This window comes from Eptesicus fuscus, chromosome 15 (genome assembly GCF_027574615.1).
Source record: "Eptesicus fuscus isolate TK198812 chromosome 15, DD_ASM_mEF_20220401, whole genome shotgun sequence".
Lineage (NCBI taxonomy): Eukaryota > Metazoa > Chordata > Mammalia > Chiroptera > Vespertilionidae > Eptesicus > Eptesicus fuscus.
The window spans coordinates 65,650,992-65,674,742 of record NC_072487.1 but is presented as its reverse complement, the minus strand read 5'-3'; the positions used below and the strand labels follow the sequence as shown (position 1 = coordinate 65,674,742).

The 23,751-nt window shown below is 43.5% G+C and overlaps 1 protein-coding gene across 1 annotated transcript in view; it reads right to left on the bottom strand.

The window, feature by feature from the left end:
- BRINP1 (BMP/retinoic acid inducible neural specific 1) overlaps positions 1 to 23,751 on the bottom strand; it is a 108,545-nt gene that overhangs the window by 39,438 nt on the left and 45,356 nt on the right. The window contains exons 2-4 of the mRNA XM_054727246.1: positions 18,322 to 18,512; positions 13,392 to 13,561; positions 10,423 to 10,528 (exon numbers count right to left, since the gene is read on the bottom strand). Of these exons, the coding sequence (XP_054583221.1) occupies positions 10,423 to 10,528; positions 13,392 to 13,561; positions 18,322 to 18,512 (467 nt within the window). The remainder of the gene's footprint in view (positions 1 to 10,422; positions 10,529 to 13,391; positions 13,562 to 18,321; positions 18,513 to 23,751) is intronic.

Sequence of the window (23,751 nt, the reverse complement as noted above, 5' to 3'; positions counted from 1 at the left end):
AGAGCATTATTCAAGCAAAAATATGTATGCAAATGCCCACAGCAGCATTATGGATGATTGTTAAAAAGTGGAGGCAACCTAACTGTCCATCAACCTATGACTCTGAACACAAAATGTAGTACAACCATAACAATGAAATGTAAGTTAGCCATGGAAAAATGAAGTACTGAGACATTCTGCCACATGGAGAAACCTTGAAAATACTTAGCAAGCCAGATATACAAAAACCACATATTGTATTATTTCATTGACATGAAATATGCAGAATAAGAAAATCTACAGAGACAGAAAACAGATTAATACTTGCCAGGGGCTAAATGGAGAGGGAATGGGGAATGACTGCTGAATGGATCAGAATTTCACATTTGGGGTGGAATTAAATAGTGATGACAGTTGCACAACAGTGTGAATATACTTAATGCCACTGAAGTGTGCATTTTAAAATGGTTACATAAACTTTATGTTATGTATCTTTTACCACAATAAAAACTAAGATTCAAAACAAAACTGCTTTGACAGTCTGAATAAATTTAAATCAGTACATATGTGTTGAGTACCTACTAAGAGTGAAACACTGAAGTAAGGAGAAGCAGATGATAAATAAAAAGGGATATGAGTTTCTTCTCTCAGGAATCTTAATTACAATTTAGTAGCCAATATGTACAACTGTGCACATAAGACGAGGTAAATCTATCTGGAACAGAATACAGGCACATCCAAACTGTTCTGTTTGCAGTGCCAAAGGACAGTTTAATTCTCACTGAGATGATGTGGGGGAGTAGGAATAAGGATTGACTTAGTCATCGTAAAAAATAAACTGGTACCATATCTGTCAGAGTCAATGAATGAACTTTCCCAAGTGATTTATTTCCGTTTTCACATCCTGATGCCTGGCTTCTGCACAGTGAGCTCAACAAGGAACTGAATGGGACCTGGTTGTTAAAGGAGAGCATTTCACCACACTGACCATCCATCCCACAGGATCCCACGTGCACACTCGGCCGAGAGTTCACTGACAGGTATAGCCCCATATGACCGTGCACCAGGAGGTTAAGTGCTCTGCCTGGCCGGCGTGGCTCAGTGGTTGAGTGGCAACCTACAAACCAGGAGGTCATGGTTAGATTTCTGGTCAGGGATATGGTTTCTTCTCTCAGTGATCTTAATTACAATCACATGCCCAGTTTGCAGGCCTGATTATTAGTAGGAGGCATGCAGGAGGCAGCCAATCAATGGTTCTTTTGTCTCATTCCCTATCCCTTACTCTCTTACATCAATCAAATATATATATATAAATATATATATATATATAAATATATAATTTAAAGAGTAAGTGATCTGATACCCCTTCTCTCAACATCAGCCTTCCATCTGAATTTCCACCATTTTGTGCACGTGTAAGTCTTGAGTCACCAGATGATTCCAGATTTCCCCAAGTTAGAGGCAGCATTTTCGAAAATCCCATCAGCAGAATGTTGCAAGGCCTCAGTCACTGTCCTAAAGGCATGTGATCTTTTCTGGCCTGGGTAATTTAGACAGTGTGAGAACAGCTATGGAAAGGGTATACCTACCCACATACACAAGTTACAAAGTAATTTTAGAAAAATCACAGCCTTTCTAAAGTAACTAGCAGAACCTATAACCACAGAGAAAGGACTACATAACCACATGCTCTAATAAAAAGCATGGTTATGATTTATATGCTCCAGGTTGATAAACAATATGGTGTACAGTTTAAGAGCACTGGCATTGAGTGGACCTGGCTTCAAATTCTTGCTCTGCCACCTACAACATAGTTTTAAGTCCTGGGAGCCTCAATTTTCAAATCAGGAAAATGGATCTGTGTTGAGGTGTACATGAGACATCGACGTAAAAATATGAGCTCTGTACCCGGCACGTGAGAATTATCCAGTAAATTGTAGCTATCATTATTATTTTATTTCAGCACCCTTGGTTTTTAGGCAACGTGCTTTCTACATATTTTCCTATTAAGTGCAAATAAAAGCTCCACGGCAGAGGTGTTTTTACTCCCATTTGGCAGATTAGAAGTCCCGAAGCAGCTCAGAGACTGGATTAACTAGTCCAAGGTCTTATCACCAGCAGATGTGCTCTGCTGATGCTCCCCATTCCTTTTGTTTTCTGGTTGAGTCTTTCACTGGCATTTCAGCTCACTTCTCAGAGGAGCTCCACTTTTCCTCTGGCAACGAAGAGGACAGGGAACTCCGTGGCTCATAAAAAAAAAAACCAGTGCTTGGATGTCAGCGGCCGGGTGAAGGTTGGCAACCCCATTTGGCATGAGGTGTTGCTCTTTTATTCCACAGTCCTCATAGACAGAGCCATGCAGAGGCGGAAACAGGACTCCCATCGGTGCCTCCCAGGCCCTGCTAATGGGGCGAGAAGGACCTTAGTCATAAGCAGTGACTGATTCTAATGAGGCCGATTCTATTGGGGTCTCATCCCAAGGATGCACTGGCCATGGTCACTCAGCGGTCCACCCTGGAGTCACAGGGCCACACGAGGTGACAGGGGTGTGGGAGAGGAGGGAGCTTATGAACCGGAGACCTGCTCATGCCCTGCCCTCTTCCTCTACTACCACAGTCGGGCAGGGACAGATTACTAGTCTACCCACATCTAGAATGGGTTGTGCTGACTCCCAGCTCCCCCAGAGAAATAAAGCAGCCTGAGGAGCCCAGGTGACTAAGAACCAAGAGCCAGGGAACCTTAGGAAAGAGATTTTACCTCTTTGAGCCTCAGTTTCATCATCTGTATAATGGGGAGAATACGGTAATCCCTACCTCTTAGTTGATGGGAGGGACAAATTAGCTACTGGATATAAGCACATGCCTGAGAAGGAGCAGCAGCTCAAACCAGTGTTATTTCTGAAAATTCTACAGTCTCTGTCCCTTTCTTTCTACCTCTCACTGCAAGATGATTCTGAAAAGAATCATGTGCACTCCATTTATTTTGCCTAGCTACTGAGGAAGGAGATTGTTGGCGCTGCTTCTCTCCCTCACAGCAGGCCCTTAAGATATGGTCATTAGGTTGAACTGAATCTAGTATGGAGGGAGACATGTAAGAGTTCAGGAAAAGCAGAGCTCGCAATATCCTGGGCAATTCATTCATTTAATTATTCATGCATTCATTCATAAATAAATGTAACAAATATATTCTGAGCACTGTTTATATAGCAGGTCCTATATATTATGCTAGCGATAGAGATGGTCCCTACCATGGAGGAATTTAGACTTTGATGGGAGGGTCAGATTCATAATAGAATGATTTCATGAGTGTGTGTGTGTGTGTGTGTGTGTGAGAGAGAGAGAGAGAGAGAGAGAGAGAGAGAGAGAGAGAGAGAGAGAAAGAGTCCTATGGAAGAAGGTGGGTATGATGCCTAATAACCTGGGCAGAGACTACAAGAGAAGCTCTCTTGGGAGAAGTGGAAGTCCATGAATTTAAGAGACGATGTGCAAAGGTGCAAAGGAATAAAAATTTAAAAACATGCCTGCAGTGAAATGTAAGAAATCCCATGGGCCTCGGGTAAAAATATGGGTATGTGCTGGATGTTGGAATAAGAAAAAGACAAGAAAGAAGTAAGTTAGGCAAGGGTTTGGTTATGTTGCCTGGTGCCAAGTTGAAAAGTCTAAACCTTCTACCCAAACTCTACAGAGGAAGTGATGGTTTTAAGCAGGAGAGTGACTGTACTGGATTTCACTTTAAGAAGACCATGTTTGCATGTGTGAGGGGATGGAAAGCAGGAGTGATCAGAATCCAGGAGGCTGGCTTGGCAGTCACTGCAGGGGTCCGGTAGAAGGGGGAACAAGGTGGGAGGAGCTGAACCAAGGCAGGTGCCCAAGGAAGGATGCCTGACAGGGATGGACCTTTGTGTTGGGCATTGAAAGATGAACTAAACTCGATAAAAGAGAGGACAGAGGTCCCTTAATGCAATTCCATCATTGCATTTACTCAGGCAAAACTTGGGGACCATCTTCTGCGCCTCTCTTTCTCTCACAAGTGTCTCAGCCCATCACTGAATAATGTCAGCGCTACTTAAAAAATATATAATTCTATCACTTCTCACAACGCTCATTAGCACTATCATGGTCCAGCCCACCGTTTCCCTCATTGGGATAAACACAACACCCTCCCAACTGGGTTTCTTTTACGTGTTCTCTGCCTCAATAGTCTTTTCTCAACAGTCATAGTGATTTATTTAAAATGGAAGTCAGGTCCCGTTACTCCACTGTCTGCATTTGCAATGGCTTCTCACTTCATCCTGAGTAATACCTAAAATCTTTCCATTGTCTACACATTTCTACATGACCTATTCCCTCACTATCTCAGATTGTAAAGAAATACATTTCTTTGTTTACTTGTTTACTGCCTGCTCCCCCCACATACGAACTATAAGCCCCCAAATCATTGAGACTTAGCTTATTCACTGCTGTATAGCCAGCTCTTAAAACAGTACCTGATGCATAGGCAATGTTCAATAAATCCTGCTAAATATATGAGTGAATATAAGAATGAAAAAAATCCCCGATCATCCCTAGGTTTCAGCAAAATATTCTCTCTGCATCCCTTTCCACGTCAGTGAGCTACTGAGGAGAGCTCTGCTCTCTCTACACCCCACCAGATGGACACTAGACTCAATTACATGACAGTGTCAGGAAAACGCTCAGTGGGCTTCTTGGAGGGAGAAGTACACAAATAAGAAGTTCGTATGCTGTTAGCATTATTACTACTCGAAGCTGTTGCTTCTTTGACGACATAGCTTCTTATCATTTCTGTGATCCTCTTTTCCTCATTTCTAGTTTTCTTCTCTAATCCCTCCCCTTTGCCCTGTTTTGTGGACATGTTATGAAACACCACAAGGAAAATGTCACTCATTGTCATCTCTATCCACCACAATAAACCTCTGCGGAATCTCCCCTCCCAGCCCCACTTGGAGGGATTAGGAGAGAAACTGAGAGCAACACCCTTCTGAAAAGGAGACGCTCTGGAGTCAGGCTGCCGGGCTTACAATTCTGGCTCTGTCCCCTACCGGGTAACCTCTCTCAGCTCTGTTCCTCACCGACAAAATGGGGATATCACTTATGCCTTTCTTGTAGCAATGCTGTGAGGATTAAAAACGTAATACATACAGCCCTGGCCATTGTCACTCAGCGGTTGGAGCACTGGCCCGTGTACCAAAGGGTTGAGGGTTCAATTCCTGGTCAAGGACAGGTACCTGGGTTGCAGGTTCGATTCCCAGGCTCAGGTGGGGCACGTACAGGAGGCAACCAATAGGTGTGTCTCCCTTACGTTGATGTTTCTCTCTCTATCTCTCTCCCCCAGCTGTGTCCCTGCCTTCCACTCTCTCTAAAAATCAATGGAAAAATATTCTCGGGTGAGAATTAACACACACAAAAAAAGGAACAAATACCATTATATAATACAAAGAAGTCTAAATTACAATAAATATAAATATACTAAAACTAAATGAGCGCAGTCCCTCTCATAAGGAAGAGCGGAATACACAGCATCTGCTGTGGTTTCTGGCTCCTCGGCCTCAGGCCATGCTGCTCGTCATCTCGCTGGGCTGACCAGCTCCTGCTTGTTCCCGGCCCTGCTGCACGCATGTTTTCTCTTTCCAGAGGATGTCAAGATGGAGCACATCATCCAATAAGTGTTTACTAACTGCATATCACATTCACGGAAACGCATGCAAGTACATCATGCGTGTATAGCAACACGTATCTTCACAAAGTGAGCACACCATGTGCTGCCACCCAGGTCAAGAAACAGAACATCACCAATAATTCCAGAAACATCCATGGTCTCCCATCATTCACTTCCCCATTTATCCTCCCCAAAGGCCCTCTGGATTCTAAAACAATGTATTTGTTTTCACTGGCTTTGTCCTGTATGGGAATGGAATCATACTGCGCATACTCATTTGTGTCTGGCTTCTTTTATCAATGTGATTGCCATGAGGTTCATCCCTCTTATTGCACAAAAGGGTATTTATTCGGTTCTCATTTCTGTGGTGTAGCCCCTCATGTGAATGTGTGACAACCTATGTATCCGTTTTCTTGTTGATGTGGGCATCTGGGGGTACTTCCATTTGGAAATTCTGAATAAAGTGGCAATGCACATTCATGTCTTTTGGTGAACATTCATGTCATGTCTACTGGGCATATTCTTAGGAGTTGTAACTGCTGGGTCAGATGCTGAGGACATGCTGAGTTTTTAGTAAATACCACAAAAGAGTTTTCCAAAGTCGTTGTACTCACTTATCACCATCACCCCCCGCCCCGCCCCCTGGCAATGCGTGTAAGATCCCAGGCTCCGCACTGTCGCTCCTTGGTATTGTCATATTTCTTCATTTGAGCCAGACTGACTGCTGGGTTATGACATTTAATTGTGGTGTTAATTCACATTTTCTGAGGACTAGGAAAGTTAATTACCTTTTCGAATGTTTACTTGCCACTTTGATATTCTTGTTTGTGAAGTGCCTGTTCATATCTTCTACTCATTTTCTTGTCTTGCTGGATTGTCTGTCTTTTTCTTATTGGTTTTAGGAGTTATTTATATGTTTTGCACAAGAGTTCTCTCTCAGACACATATATCACAGACATTTCCTTCCACTCGGTAGCTTGCATTTTCATTCTATGAATAGCAGCTTCGGGTGAACAGAAATTCTTAATTTCAATGTAGTCCGATCTATCAACCTTTCTCTTCTACCTAGTGCTTTTAATACTCTGCCGAGTAAGTATCAGACTACTGAGGAGTCCTGAGATGATAGTCTTCTGTCTTATATTTAAGAAGCTTTTTCCTTTCACCTTCCAGCGCCAGAAGATTATTCTCCCTCAGATACCACTTTTCCCCTATGATTCCTCTATTTAGACAGACAGAATGAATTACTCCCCTTTCTGGGTCTCCATAATAGTATGCATTACTTTTATTATCTCTATTATATATCACCTTGAATCATATGTATTTTCCTGTCCGTGCTCTCTCTCTCATCCCCAAACTCCATTCCCTCAATTATCTAAATTCTTCATGGTCTTTTTACTGAATCCTGGTCATGATGCCTTCTAAGTAACTCTAAAATTGGTCTCTTTTCCTCCACCCCAACTGCTCCCTTCATATCTAAATGTGTGACCTCTCATCGTAAGTACTGCACTAGCCTCTAACCAGTCCCCAACCTGTAACCCGCCCTTCTCTAATTAACTACCACTCAAAGCCAGAGTGGACTTCCAAAACATCAACCTCTCATGCTCTTCCTTTGTAAAAACCCTTCCATGGTGCCCAGTGCTCTCAATAGTGTTCAACTCATTCATGTGCTGCTGAGGCCTTCCAGGATTTGAAGGATCCCTTTGTCTTTCTCACCGCTGGTGTCTCAGCTTTAATCTCTAGGACTTTTCTAGTTCCTCGAATGCCCTTCATAAAGACTCCTCCGTCTGCTCCATATCCACGACCCTGTCCTCCTCTCCTCCTTCAGGTCTCATCCTTCACATCTCTTTTAGCAAGAAAACTTCCCTGCCTCCCTAGTAAGTTAAGTCCCCATACAAACTGCTACCATAAAACACTCATATTTTCCCCCATTAAAATACATTATGCCTATTACTGTTTAAGTCCATCTTTTCTGATAGAGCGTATATTTCCTTGGGGTAGAAACTGTGTCTTGTTACTCCTGTATCCTTGTGCCTAGCTCAATGCCAATATGGTTCATATATATATATATATGCATGCAGGGTAGGGCAAAAGTAGTTGTATAGTTGTTGGTATGGAAAATAATACGATAATTAATAAATAGTGCAAGAATAAACTATTTCACATGCTCACAACTTTAAACTTACTTTCCCTCCACCCTGTATACAGTGAATTGAAATGAACTGATTTGTTCTCAGATGCCCATGGTCTAACATTAAATTTGGCACATAGCCAGCTTCAAGAAAAGTCTTCATAGAACCCTAGAGTCAGTATCGAGAAGGCCTTAAAGACCACTCGCTTCAATCATCCAACCCAATGGAATGATGATTAAATAATCTCTATAACGTTCCTACCAAATGTCATTTACTTATAACTCCGAGCCATCACACACTTGAGCAGGCTACTCTAGGTTCAGCATGAATGTGCATTAGAAGATCTATTTTAAACTGAGTTTGAACTGAGATCTATTTTATCTCAGTTAAAAGCTGGGGTCCTTGGAGTTTCCGGTCAGTAGATTGGGCTTAGCCCATTTTATCCATGTTAATGAATTTGACCATCTTTTCTGCAAGACAATCCTTTAGGTATCTGCAGACAAGATCTTTTGTTCAAAGTCAACCTTCTTCAGCTATTTATCATAAGACACCCTCCTCAGGCACACTGTGGTTTCTTAATATCCCCCTTGAAGTGTGACGTGCAGACTTGAATCCAATGCTTCAGGTGTGTTCCGATCAATCGAGAATAGGACAAAGCTGTCACCTCCTTTTTTGTGGATAATATACTTCTAATAACGTAACCAATGGCAGACCTGGGTTTTGGGGGACTGAGACTTATAGAGAAAAGTAATTCCAATTAGATATGAAAGTGAATATTTAGAATGAGAAAAGATGAGGATTTAGAAGGTGAGGGAACCCTGGACTTCAAGCTTCATTAGATTTATGGTAAATCAGCCTTGAAAGGTCCATATGATCTAATAACTTCCTAGTAACATCCTGTGAATACCTCCTAAATTTATCCCAATGCTAACTCACAAACCTCTCTGCCTCTCGTGTGCACAGCAGGGTGATCAATGCAGACTGAAGCCAAACTCCCTGAGTTCAAACCCTGCTGGCACTTCAAGGTCGCTGTGGCTCTCACAGGAGCTGACATTGCAGACACACCTAGGTGAGCTCTGACCTTCTTATCAGGCATTACCACACCCATCTGTCTACTCTTTACTGAAGGAGGTAGGATTATTCCTCTATATTTGAGGATATGTTTTGTTCTAACACTAAACCACTTTCTTGGCCTGAATTTCCCTGAGACTTTTCATTCATTGCATCTCAGTGACACTTCCAAGCCCTCCCTGAACCATTTTCCAACCATCTTCTCTAACAAAAGCATGCATCAAAGAGTTGCCAAGGAACCAGAATATAAAAGTCATATCAAGCCCTGCTTAGCTCAATCTGCCAATCTCAACCCAACTTTCCTCCCACTGACATTCCGAATCACCCTACTAGAAGGTCACATTTTGAGTCTGCTCAAAGTTAAAGCATGTCACTTCTTTTCCTGACTATAAAGTTAATACATAATCACCTTAGAAAAGTTAGAAAAGGAGCTGGAAGCCCAAAATAGATAATATATAACCTAATCATCCAGAGGTAACCTCTTTTAACATCTCAGAGTATTTCCTTACAATATTGGTTTTTTTTCTTATTCTTTTACATTGTCATGCCGTATATTCAATTGGAAACAGTCCATTTTTAAATTAACATTATGTCCAATCATTATCACATACACTTGGAAATTCCTTATAAACAATGTTTTAGCACCTGCCTCATATAATGTTGTATGGATGCTACAGTCACCATACAACATCACATGAGGAGACTGCTGTCACGCAGTCTCCTCATGTGAAAAATTAAGATCTTTATGTTGTTTCTCTGTTATTACAAATTATGCTTTTTAAAACAGAACCATCTGTATTTAAAGCCTTGTCAGTTTCCCCTACAATCTCCTCTCCTCTTTATGATGAATTAATAAGGGTAACATTACTATTTTAAAGGTTATATTATTATAAAGTCATGAGTATATATGGAACATCTAACAGGACCTGATATAGAATATATATTAAATGAATACAAATATTTAAATATAGCAACAAATTAATCCTTAGGATTTTTCCATTCTCACTACAATGCCAAAGAGCTCTGTCTCTATACCCCAGGCAGTGTTGAGTGTTCGGATTTGTCAGCTCCGCTACAAGCACATACACATGCACAGACACATGTGTGCAGGAATATACTGAAGGCCAGCAATGATGAACAAACAAGGGAAAAAATTACATAGAACCAAAAACTCCTCAAACTGTCCTATAGCTCTTAAAATTCAAATAACACCTGCCAAAATACATTGAAAATCAAACACCATAACGTATGAAATATAGCCGATATGATATGAAAGTTTAATATATATTAGATCTAGAGCATCTATAAATAACACCGTTTAGACGTTTTCATCAAAATAATCAGATAAAGCTCGCATTTCCATACTTGGTATCCGAAAACTAATTAATAACCACGAGTTTAATGTCCTGTCCATGTTAAATTTTTTAAAGGACTTTACATCATGAATGCCTCAGTTTTTATTGTTTTTCTGTCTTTCATCTTCTTCTTCACTCTCCCCGCATAGCCTGCCTTCCCCAGGCAGCCTCTCCCTCCACTCTCTAGTCCCACCATGGCCACCAGCACCTACCTTGAAGGTGAAGTTTGCTCTCGGTGCTTTGCAGAAGGACAGAACTCACAGAGTCCAGATTGTCGTAGCTGTTACAGCCCAGGGGCCCAGTGCGTGTCTCTGTGACCTGAAGTGGACATCAAGGGTGACAGATGTGAGACATATACCCTGTATGCAAGGTCAGGCTCCCGCAGAGCAAAGCCGCCAGAGAAAGTCCTGGGCCCCAAGCCCACGGCTGCTTCCTGAGCACCTTGCCTGTGCCAAGGGCCATGCCTGCTGTCACCAAGTGGAGGACAAGAAGGCAGGCCAGTCGAGCTGACAGGCTGGAGGCAGAATGCACAGGCTCTGTCCGTGGTTCTCCACAGAGTCGCTCTAAGTAATATAGGAACTAATAAGTGCAAGCTGTACATTTCAAAAGCATGGCCTTTAGAATCAGGAGCACCAGTGTCAGATCCTGGCTGGTCCACTTATGACCTGACTTCTCTAACCTGTAAATCCTTCCCAGGAAGGTGGCGAGATTAGATGTGATGGATGCAAGTGCCTAGTAATAGGGCATACATTCAAAAATGGGCATCTTACTGCCAAAAGTCTCTAGGAATTATAATACATGCATATGCATTATTATCAGGTGAGAACAATCAAATTATCCCCATTTAAAAATTAACTCAGCAAGGAGCGCCATCAACACCACAGCAAAACAAAACGCCGGGTGCTTTGGTGGTGCAGTTCCAAAACACTGTCCTAGAATAACTGAGGCGGTGGACCATGGGGGACCAGCTCTTCAGAAAGATAACCTTGGAATAGAAACAGTTTGGTAGGAAAAGAGGTTTCATCAGCCCTTTAGCCTTCACTTCCCATCATTGAACACAGGCACTTGTAGAACTACTTTGAGATTTGCACCCAACTGTGAAGCCAACGTTGGCTGCTGTGGGAAGTGATGACTGGGGAAACATCCTCAGGGACCTCCCAATGCCAGCGCTGCCCCTGCCAGCTGTGGGGAGCTGGATCTGGGACTTCCTTCCCTAAGCCTCGGCGTCCCCATCCACAAAATGTTACTAACACTCTCAGCCACCTCGGTAGGTAAAGGGATCATATTTTTGAAGTGTCTAGCACTTAGGAAACAATAAATAAATGCAGGACCATTCGCTTTGGGGTTTTGACAAATCATTCTTTTTATTTTTCTTTTTTTAGCATAATAATAATGTAGTTATTAGAACATGGTTGTTATCGAGTGAGAGTCAAAGCTACCAATTCGTTTTTCTAGAGATGCCCAGGGAAAGGAAACCATGGGGAAAACTTCCCCACCCGGGTCAGCCATGTGTCTTTCAGCCGGCGGGGTCTCCAGGGCGTGTCAAGAAATGTCAGGGCAAGTCAAGGCCTCAGGTGAGTGGGGAAGACAGGGCTCGTTGAGTGGGCTGAGATTTCTCTGAGAAAGTGCTCCGGCTGCACTTCCTGGACGCACAGAAGAGGATGAGCCTGTGACAGCGCTTCGATCTCTCAATTCGGCCCCTTCCAGTGGGGAGAGAACCATTTGATGATAATAAAAACCCGGCCTTTGCTTCACTCTGACTCTGACGGCTTCATCAAGATCCGCCTCTCTGTGCCAAGTTCCCCAACCACATAATCCCCCCAGTACAGGAGGTTCTCGGATAACTGGCTCTTTGTTTGTTGAACTGATTTATTTCTCTCCTTCCTACCTTCCCCTCTTCAGTAACTCTCTCCCGCCACATTTTTCTCTTGCCTTCAACAATTTCTGACTCTTCTGCCTGAGTCTCCCCTACACTGCCCCTGCCTTTCCCCACGTCCCCCCGCCCCCACACATACACTTTTTTCCTAGGGACATTGTAGGAAGTCTTAATATCAGACTAGGTCTGCATTTTATTCAGGGGAAAAATTAGACTGAAGATTGAGAAGTACAAGGCAGGTATAATCTGGTTTTAAAAATTTGAGAGGCAAAAAAATCTGCATTGAAACTCTCGGAATTGATTAATTATATTAAAAAGGTCCTTCTCCCTTATTCTCTTTATACAGGAAACCCCTGAATTTATTGCACTTAAAATGGAATCTGTTTTTTTTTTTTTTAAGTTCCTGTGCAGTAAGGCACTGAATTAAACGTCTACAGCTGCTCTATTTAGTGTGGCTATTAAAATTAATTAAAATGAAATAAACGTACACATTTAGTTCCTCAGTAGCTACATTTCAAGGGCTCCCTGACCCCTGATGACTGGAGGCTATTGTCTTGGCCAGCACAGACACAGGGAATTTCCATCATCTTGGAAAGTTCTATTGGCTAATGCTGGTGTAGATGAGCATCATGTAGATGAGCCTGACAGACTGCCTGTCTTTGAAAATAAAGTTTTATTGGCAAGCAGCCACACCCATTTGTTCACATATTGTCTATGGCTAATTTTTATGTAATAGCAGCAGAATTGAGTTGCAGCAACAGAGACCATATGACCCGCAAAGCTTTCCATATTTATTATCTGGCCCTTTACAGAAAATGGTCTAGAGACTAGAGTTCTAGACCCTGTTAAGGTACTCTCTATCCATGAACCCCTGAGCAATTGTCTTTAACCCTTGAATCACAACTTTTCCATCTGTAATATAGGGGTGAGGAATAAAAAAGACAGGTGTTCAAGAAATTACTGTAATTCAGTAGCTCTGAGACCTTCAGAAAATCATCTACCCATTGTTGCCTCAGTTTCCTCTCTAAGACAGAGCCTGAAAATCATCCATACAGGAGAACTTTGAGAGTGAATGACAAGATTGTTGCTAATTATGCTATGGCCATAGCTAGGGCTGCCCCAGTGAATCTACCGATGGTCACCCTAATGACAATGCCCATGCACTTGACCATATCAGTCAGGGGGTACTGTTAAGGTACATGGGGGTGAAGCCAGGGATTGTATCTGCCCATCAACTCACAGAATACCTGGGCTGCAGTGCTGTTGTCTTAGGAACCTGCCACCCAGCCCACCCTCAGGCTGTACCTTGATTGCGCCAGTTGATATCTGGATCTCATGGAGCCTCCTCATGGTGCCATCACGGTCCACAAAGTATGACGATGCAAGCTGGTGCAGAGCTTCAACACTTTGAGTGGCATTCCCTGACTTCCTGTCGAGGCGACTTTTGTCCATGTACATGGTCAAGGCCTCCTCCCCTGCACAGAAAGGAAAGAAGCTCAGGCAGCCCTTCTAGCCTTGGGGTGGGAGGCCCAGCTCCAGGGTGTGGAGGCTGAAAAGACCCTCAAACCTCCCACTGGTTTTGCCCAAATTTCCTTCTGCCAATGAAAATCAAGAGCACAAAGAAAGAGAAATAGACCATAGGTGGCTTTGAGCATCAAGCTCCATTAAGACAAAGATCACAGAAAAACTCTTAGTCATCAAGTCCAACCCCTACTAATCCACTTCGTATTTCTCACCAGCAGCATCTCACGACTCACCTCCTCTCTTTGAGGTTCAGTCTCTTCTGTAAATTGATGAATTTGCCATAGATGGCCCCTTCCCATTCCTTTCTCCTCATTCTGTTTCCTCCTCCTCATCTAGTCCCTCCTTTTCCTTTTCTCATCTCTCCCCTCACCTTTTCCCTCCTTCCCTTTCTCTCTTTCTCTTTCTGCTACCCCTCCCTAGATGGACAGATGGCTGGATGGCTGGAATAGTGGACAGCCAAAGAGATAGATATATAATAGTTGATAGACAAATAGATAGATAGATAAAGACATAGTTGAGAGAAAGGGATAGAAAAAATGTGCTTGTTATAGAGAAAAATCTAAACTGTGAGCTCTGTGAAGTCAGACACTGTCTATATTAGCCACTTCTTTATCCCTTGTACAAAGCCCAGTGCTCAGCATATAGTAGATAGTAGTAAATAATTCATTAATATTTTTTCTTTAACTACCTACACATACCAGGCACTGTGTTTCTCAGAGTGCAGTGGAGAAGAGGCTACATCCCAGTAAGAAGGTTCACCAACATCCAAATTCCTCTCTGGGTTTCCAAGGCCTCGACTTGAGTTAAGTTCAGAATAAGACACTCCTGTCTGCAGTTTCCCAGGAAGCCCTCACCGGTTATCAAAGAGGACATGATCTTGCATCCTTTGAACAGCACTGCAACCTGAATAGGTTTGGCTTAAAAATGACTTTAGATGCAATCAGACTTAGAGTTCAGGATGGTGGGTGGCAGCCTGGGGGGACAAAGACTCGGTGCTTCTCCTGGTCAGAAGAAGAGCAGATGCTCCGTTATCATCTGATGGGTAGATGGATGGATGGGTGGATAGATGATTGGCTGAGTAGATGTATAGATAGATGGGTGGAAAGGTAAGTGATTAAATTAAGGGAATATGCTGGAAGGTAGAGGCAAGTGGCAGAGGAAATAAGTATTTCAAGGGTCAGCTCAGGCTCTAAGGGGCCTGTGAGAGAGGAGGTGAAATCAGCCCGGTCCCTCTGGACTGAGGACTGGCAGCAGCAAACTTTAGATCAAGAGGGGTTAATGGGCTTCTCGCTACATTATTAAGACTTAATTTCTTGTTTATTAAGAGACTGTCCTGTTTAGAGTTGCTTTCCCATTAGGGCATTGCTGCAAATTGCCTCTTCACCTCACAGAGGCCTTTCCTAGGCGTCTGTTCTCGGGGGGCCCTGCCTCCCTCTCTGCAGCCCGACTTGCTGACTTGCGGAGGAGAACAAAGTGGACTCAGCCACATGGGGCGGGGGCGGGGGCTGAGGTGGGAACTGATCATCTGGCCTTTTCAGTTAATAGGGGCTACAACTTCCAGATGGAGGGTGGGGTCTCAACTATACTAGTAGCCTCTGGGCACCCCTCATCCTTCCCTTCAGAACCCCTGTGACTTTATTCTCAGCCTTCCTCTTAGCCAAGGGGAGATGTCCCACAATGCAGGGTGTGAATGAGTAGACACACAAACATACATACAAGTACAAAAACATGAACCTTGGCATATAAAAAAAATGCATGCAATGTACACACATGTGCATGTGCAAGCTCACATATACCCATATGTGGACATTGTATCCACAAGTCCAATGAGTGAGCTTGTGTGCACTGAGTGTGCAGGTAGGTCCACACATGGGCTGACTTATATCCAAGCGCAGGTAGGCATGTGCACACACCTGTTTATGCGTGCTGCAAACTTATCATGTGCAGCACACAGATACCCACGCTCCAAGGGGCTTCCTTTGGGCCAAAATATGATCTTTTGAGGAACTAAGGGAAACCGGTATTCCTGTGAGTAACCCTCCACCCCCAAAACTTCCCTTTACCACCTTCCCTAAGAAAATCACTCATTCCAAGCATTTTAGGAGTTTGATAGATCTCAGCAAAAAATTGAGGCTCCCATGGATATGTCTTAGTTGTCAGCCCTCCCACCGCCTCCACTTCTTCTTTCTCACTCCCTTTCTTCCACTTTCCTCTCCCTCAGAGCCATACAAATGCATTTCCTTGTCCCACATGTGACAGTTTATGGATCGCAGTTGTTGTTGAGTATGCCCTTAGGAACTCACCTGACACCTCAAACAGCTTATCAAAGCATTTCTCCTAAACGGATAGAGAGTTCTCCTTAGGAAAAATTACAGTGAATAAAATTTTCTACAACTCCTATATTTAGACAGGAAAACTCATATCTGGACAGAAAAGTGATTTGTTCAATGTCTCCCATTCATCTAGTGAGTGGTTCCTTAGCCTACTAAATGATAACAAGTATAGTATCAACAATAACTATACCAACAACAATAGCAACAATTTGTTAGGTGCAAAAAAAATTTGGTAAGTGCACTGAGCACTTCTGAGGCATCCTTTTCTTTAATCCTCACAATCTAAATTAAGGGAGTCCTATAGTTATCTCTATTATACAAGGGGAAGACAAGTTAGAGGGAGAGTAACTTGCCAAGGGGACACAGACCTGGTGAGGAGCAGGCGGCAGGATGGGAACCCAGGCAATCAAACCCCAGAGCCTGCCCTTTCGTTCATTACAACTTACCACCTCCCTTCCCTCCCTCTGCATGAGGAGGCCCTTAAGAGCTATTTTTCCATGAATGAATGAATGAATGAAATGATGGTGTGAGAAGGACCTCCCAGGATTCCTGGTGCCTTGTATTCAATCAACAATCAATCTTTCCCTTCCCCCTGCCTACTCCTCCCAGTGGAGGGAACATCTAGGGCCCGCTGTCCAACACCAAAACTCACTCCAAAGCTTTGCATATTTTAAAATGTTGTGCTGTAGAAACAGGAGAGGAGCAAGGCTCTGTGAATAATTCACCACCTCGCCTTGGAAAATTAAAAATATATTTCACCGCAAAAGAAAGGTCTGTCATTGGGGTTTCCAGAGACTCAGACAGAACACAGCCTCTAATGGAAGAACTGAATTGGTCGCAACAATTTTATTTTTCAGGTAAAATGGGAAGTAGGAGAAGTTTAAAAAAAGGGCTACAGGTTAATTCAACACTCAATGTAGAAGTGATTTCATTTTCACTTTACAAGAGAATAGAATTTATACTCCATGATTTAACATTCACAGTCCGACTTCACCTGATCCCTGACTAGCAATAAGCAACAAATCCATACCGCTAGGTTGTTTCGGGGAGTGGGTGGGTTGGTGGATGAATTACCAATGCATGACTGGTGTTGGGCTGAAAACTAGTGCAGGCTTTGTGGACTGAAAGCCCTAAATTAAAAGCTAAGGGTTAACTTTTCTGTTTTTGTTTAAATACATTGAATTTGGAAAAAAAACAACAACAAACAGAAAAAGAAACATAGCTTTGTCACATACTAGCCAGATTCTTCTAAGTCTCAGCCTCTTTACCTATAAAATGCAAATAATTGGACTTAACGTGCAGTTTTGGGGGACGAAAGACAATATACAGTGTGTGATATGGGCATATACTCAATATTAGTAGCTATTGCTATAAGAATGAGTGAATTTGCCAAACCAATCCACGTTCCTCACATCATCAACTTCCTAATCTGATCTTCCTCAAAATGCAACTGCCTGCTCAGCCTAGAAAGCTTCCCTCCTTCCCTCCACCTGGTCAGCTCCTGTCCACCTGACAGCCACTTTCCTCCCTGCCTGAGTATGAACCACGGAGGCCCCTGGTGCTCACCCCTCCGCTGAAGGAGAAGACATCTAGTATCCTGTGTAGCTGCCATACGCCCTATCCAAAGGCCACCTAGCAGCTCTGAGGAGCTGGCATGGTGACTTCCCACCAAAGGGTTTTCTCAGACTTCAGTGGAGACCCAGTCACTGTGGTGGAAGAAAACCGATGACCGAGGGATGGCAGTGTATAACATAAAATGATGCAGGCAAGACCCATGAGCATCTAAATGCATAGCCTCTACCATCTCCCTTTTTTGTATTTCTTGGCTGCCTTTTATCCTCCCCTCTTCTCCTTACACCCTAAAGACTGATTGGACTTGGGAGGGATGGGCAAGGCTGAGCAGAGTGGAACAGCCCATCGGCCTTCCTAGTAACCTCCTCCAAGCCCACAGAAGACACCAATGATACCCCCTTTGTAAAAGTCCAACCTCAAGCTATCAGTCCCTCAAGCAGACTTAAATTAACAAAGGCAATTCTCCAAACAACACCTGCATTGTAATTATTTCCCCAGATCAGACTACATTGCCAAAGGAACTAATACAATAACCAAATGAAGCATTCCCAACAACAAACTGAGCTAATTCTAAGGCGAAGCCAGGCTTCCACAGAAGTTAGTAAACTGTCAAGGGAGACGGCCCCAGACAACAGAATCAACTGCTCTGAGATGACCACAAGAACAGAGACAACCTGACTTATGTGGCGATATCCGCCTTGGAGAGATGGGCCGTGGCAAAATGTCAGTTCAGCTTGGATCCCAGGGCATCCCGCCCTCCCCTCCTTCCCAGATCCAAAATCATGGCCCCGTGGCTGCTGACCTACCTCCCAAGGTGGCAGAGATGAGGAGGTGGGTGCCGTACTTTTTGATGATGGTGTCGATGAACTGCTGAGTGGTGGGTCTCCTGCCCAGCAGGCGGATGCTCCTTTGAAACTCCGGCATGAGGGGCACTGGGTGACGGACCAGGTCTCTCCTCTCGATGGCTGTGTTCCTCACCTTCCAACGGGCAAACTCCCTGGGCAGGAGAGATGAGTGAGACTCTGCAAATTACCACCTCTACCCCAAGTCAAAGCCTACCCACCATCCAGACACTGCTCTTCTGGGAGAGAGTGACTACAATTAGACTTCATATGTGTCAAGTGATACTTAGAGCCCGAGTTCTCAATCCTCTTCAGCCAACAAATATTTATTGAACACACTTCTCATCCCTGGGAGACTTTGGTGAACCAGAGAGACCCGGTCGTGTTCTCATGTAGCTTACAGAGCAGCAGGGATACAAACGTACCACTGTTGTCTCCATGCTTATCCACCTCTCTCACTGGACTGTGAATGATACCATGGAAATGGGATAGTCCTAGGTACATGTTACATGGTAGGACTAATGAGAATGCTAGCTGGATGAATAAATCAACAAATGAATGGATGAAAGGGAAGAAGGGAGGGACAGAGGGGGAGGCAGGCTATGCAACAATGGGCAAGATCTACGGCACAAAGCAAACTGAGACCTGTTCTAAGACAATTACAAAATCAAATAAGCCCAGAGCTCAGTTTAATTAAAAAATTTAACATGAGTTCATTGAGCAACTACAATCTGGAAGAAATTAAGCTGGGTTCTGAGGACTGGGGTGTGGGGGTTTTCAACTTTCCCTTCACTAATGATAAGATAGAGCAAGACCAGAGAGCACTGAACGTGGGAGTCCAACTCAGCAGGCTCTCACTCCGCCTCTTGTAAACTGTGATGCGATCTTGGACAGAGCATGTCACTTCTCTGGGCCTACCTTTCCTCATCTATAAAATCCAACTAATAGTATCTCTCTCCTACGAAGCACAGGTTCCATGAAGCATAGGGTATGAAAATGCCTCTGGAAACTGCCAGGCACTAATTCAGTGTGAAAGATCGCTTCATAGCATTATTTCCTCACAAATTCCCAGACACCTAAATCATTAAAGGTTCCCGGATGATGGACAAGGAGCATGCACACTGAATCCCAGTAGGAACTTAAGGGACCTTGGTTCAGGTGCCCTTTGCTTTAGTAATGACCTCTGTTCTTACCAAAGACGAAGTTACCCAGGAATAATCAGCTCTCCAACCTGCCTGAGTTACAAGCTCTAGGTCCCTTGAGAAAAACAGACCAGCCAAGAGGAGTGTAAGGTCAGCATAGATAAATGATGGGAACCGGAGTTTAATGAAAAGGTCTCTCTCTCCTGCCACAGGATGGGAGAGACAAAAGAAGGACGGGGCAGGGAGCAAGAAGAGGCAGAAGAGTGTGGGAATCCTGCCGGACATGCCCAGGTAATTCAGTGGTGGCGTCTGATCCCTGACGCAGAGGAGACTGGGTCTGAAGAAAGCTTTCACATCGGAATATGTTTCCAAGCCTCGGAGCTACAGTCTAGGTCTGCTTCAGGAATCTCTGTTCATAATTCATAGCATAGTTCAAATTCTAAATAAAGTGAGCTCAGTATCGTAGACATGGGTGCTTATTAAATCAATCCACTGCACTCAGTGAACCCTTGCAGGGCACAGAGGATCATGTCTACAAAGGGAGATGGGCATGTCACGGTCCCGTGGCCTGAAGAAGCTCACAGTCTGGCAGGGAAGGGAAATTTCCAATTTATTGCAAATCAAGGACTACAGAATTCAGAAGGAACCCAGACATCTCAGGTCTCCCGGGGGTGCTCCATAGAGGAGGTCACACCTGAACTATTGTTTTGAAGTTCCCACGGGACTGAGACAAACGGAAATGCTGTTAACACAAGGAAACACACACACAGCTATGCACGTGGAGGAAAGGGCAGGGGCACAGTGAGTGAGAGGGGGATACATAATGCATATAGGAAGGGCTGAACAAGGCAGGAGATGTAGGAAGAAGGGGGTGAAGATGTTGACAAGATGGGGCAAGAGGGGTGACCAGATATGGGGAAGGGTAGGGGACGTGAGAGCTAGTGGCGAGGAATTCCACAGGTGTGGTAGGTGGCTTGGACATGAATCCTAATGACCCTAGGCCCCTGGTGTTCACACCCCATGTAATCTCTTCCCAATGAGTGTGGGCACAAGTGGACCCAGCAACTTGATTCCAAAGAATAGAATAGGAAGGGGAGTGAATGTTACTTTCACAATTAGGTTACACAATATGGCCACTTCTCTCTATATATTTCTCTCTATATAATTTTAATTTTAAAAAACAACAACACATATCCTTGGGTGAAAATAAAAACAGAAAGCAATGAGAATCATCAGATATTTCTGAAAAAAAATTCTTTCCTCATCAGATTATCCCTGAAATTTATTGAATTATATTAAATTATATACATTAGTTATGGAATTATATATATATACATATATGCATAGAAACTATTACATGGACATATACAGTATACTAGCTGAATATATAGTTTTATATGTTATATATTATCATTATAATACTATATCACATATGTATCACTTTTATTTATAACTTATGACCCTGGGTTACTATTTTTTATGTGGCTATGTCTACATTCCTCAAAACTAACACACGGAGAGATTATGCAACATGACACAAGTCACAGAACTCTACCAGGTAGTGGAAGAGCTGAAAGTAGGAAACCGGTATCCTGATTCATAAACCATTCTTTTAATGCAGACACTGAGCGGTAGATATGAAAACCATAGTAGAAGCAGGACTGGCCCAAAGGAATATGCCACCCACCACCGAAGTACAAGCCCATGACTCAATCCCGTTTTGCTTTTTTAACAGCCTCCATCGTCTTCCGGAAATGCACAGCTACACCCCCAGGGCCTGCCCTCTGTGTTGCTTCCTTGAAAAACTAGGGAGGAAGCTGAGGCTGGCTTCCTGCTCCTCCCTGGCAGGTGATGCCAGGCCTAAGGGGGTGGTGGTGTCCTGCTGAGCTGGGCCTGGCTCTTGGGAGAGGCCCAGTCACGGGGGCAGGCTGTTATGAAGCGCTGACTGACTCTGTGCCAGGCTCTGCATGTTCAACATCACCAACAGAGCCACGAGCCTAAGGAACCCATCTTCCTGGAAAAAGGAGATGACTAGGAGAGCCACTTACCCGCGGTGTGCTACTCGCAATGGTCATTTTAGTCACACAGCAATCAGATAGGAGGGTCCCTGACCCAGTCGGGAGGGGTGGGAGCAGAACTGTCAAAGAATTTTCTGTACAAGTTGAATCTTAAAGGGCATGTAGGGTTTGGACAAGGATAGTGAAAGAATGGTTTAGGAAGAATGAGATCTCCTCCTATGTAGGAGAATGAGAGAAGGTAAGACAGTTGGAGAGAGAGGGATGTATATGTGTGTGCAGCATTCGTGTGTGTGTGTGTGTGTGTGTGTGTGTGTGTGTGGTGCATGTGTATGCATGGATGTATAAAATGATTAGAGGTAGAGACAGACAAGTTGTCAGGGACCAGATGACAAAGCGCCTTATGTGCCGAACTTTGTTATTAGACTTCTGTCTGTAAACTGTTCTTATTGGCCAACAATCCAGACTAACACCTTTCAGAGAATAAGTTCATGTGACTCTGTGACATCATAGAGATGTTGGAGCAAAGACTGGTAGTCACAGGATTCAACAACTGTGTACTCTTTGCCAAAATGCACACCGGTGAAAGGGCTTTATGGGGCCCAGAGCCATTCAGAAGTAGAATTAAACAACACTAGAGTTGAAACAATGGATTTAAGTTTTCAAAATCTGAGCACCTAGTATTTTTCCAGATCGGAGCATAGAGCAGTTAACAAATTAAAGTCCTGCTATCAAGGATCATGCATGCAGGTGAGGGTGGACAGATAACAAAGAGATAAATGTGTAATGTGTCAGAGGGACATACATGTTAGGAAGACAAAAAGCAGAGGAAGAAGGTCATTGTATCCAGGGGTGGGTGAAGGTGTGTTTGTGTGTGTGTGTGTTGGGGGGTGGTTTGTGTGTCTGTGTGTGTTTTTTTAATATATTTTATTTATTTTTTACAGAGAGGAAGGGAAAGGGATGGAGAGTTAGAAACACTGATGAGAGAGAAATATCGATCAGCTGCCTCCTGCACACCTCCTACTGGGGATGTGCCTGCAACCAAGGTACATGCCCTTGACTGGAATCGAACCTGGGACCTTTCAGTCCGCAGGCCAACGCTCTATCCACTGAGCCAAACTGGTTAGGGCAGGTGTGGTTTTATATAGATGGTTGGAAAAGCCTTCCTGATTTGATGACATTTCAGGAAAGACTTGGTGGAAATGAAGAGACCATAGAGTTACTTGGCAGTGATCTAGGAAGAGAAAAGCAGGTGCAAAGGTCCTGAGGTAGAAATGTGTTCACTAGGTTTAGGGAGCACTGAGCAGGCATGTCTAGATGAGTAGATAAGTCAAAATAAGATGAAAGAAACAGTGATAGGGAAAAAAAACACACCTTAAAATATGGAATTAAAAGATCTCAAAAAGATAACTTAGATTTGATAAAGATTTTTTATTTTTAAATTCTAAGTAATATAAAAGTCAATAGAAAGTTTTGAACAATGATCCAATCAGACTTATGTTTGAAAAGAGGAGCAGGCAATCTTATTTTCTGTAAAGGGCCATTATAGTAAATATTTTGGTTTTGCTACCATAAACAATACATACATAAGTGAGCATGGCTGTGTTCCGATAAAACTTTATTTACCAAGCAGATGGCAGGCCGGATTTGGCCCAGAGGGAGTATGACCCCTGTTCTAAAAACATCACTGACGCTTTTCATAGAAGTCATCAAATTTAACTCACTCAACCCACAGATGGGAAAACTAAATTTCAAAGACATTAAGTTATTTACCCAAGATCACACAATAATGACTGGCAGGGCTGAAATCAGACCCTAGCTCAGCACTCCAAATATAGTGCCCTTTCCATTGCAACGTTCCACCTTTAAAACATACACACACACACACACACACACACACACACACACACTCACGTAAAAAAAAAAAAGTAAAAAATAAAAGAGAGTGCGAAAGCCCTGCTCATCACCTTGCCTAACTGCTCTGCTGGCCCAGGAACAATGTCATGTAAGTTCTCAGTGAATTGAGCACAATGGAACGCATATCTTTTCTTCTGAGCCCACAGCGCAAGTGGATTCCCCTTGGAGGAGAAGGAGCACTCACAAAGGCACAGGATCCCTGGAATATGCTTATGCCCAATGAAGCCTCCCAGCAGGACAGGCATACCAATTAGACTGAGACTAAAAGGGGATCCTGGATGGGGGTAAGGGGGAGCTGCAGGAAGGCCCATCCCAATGAG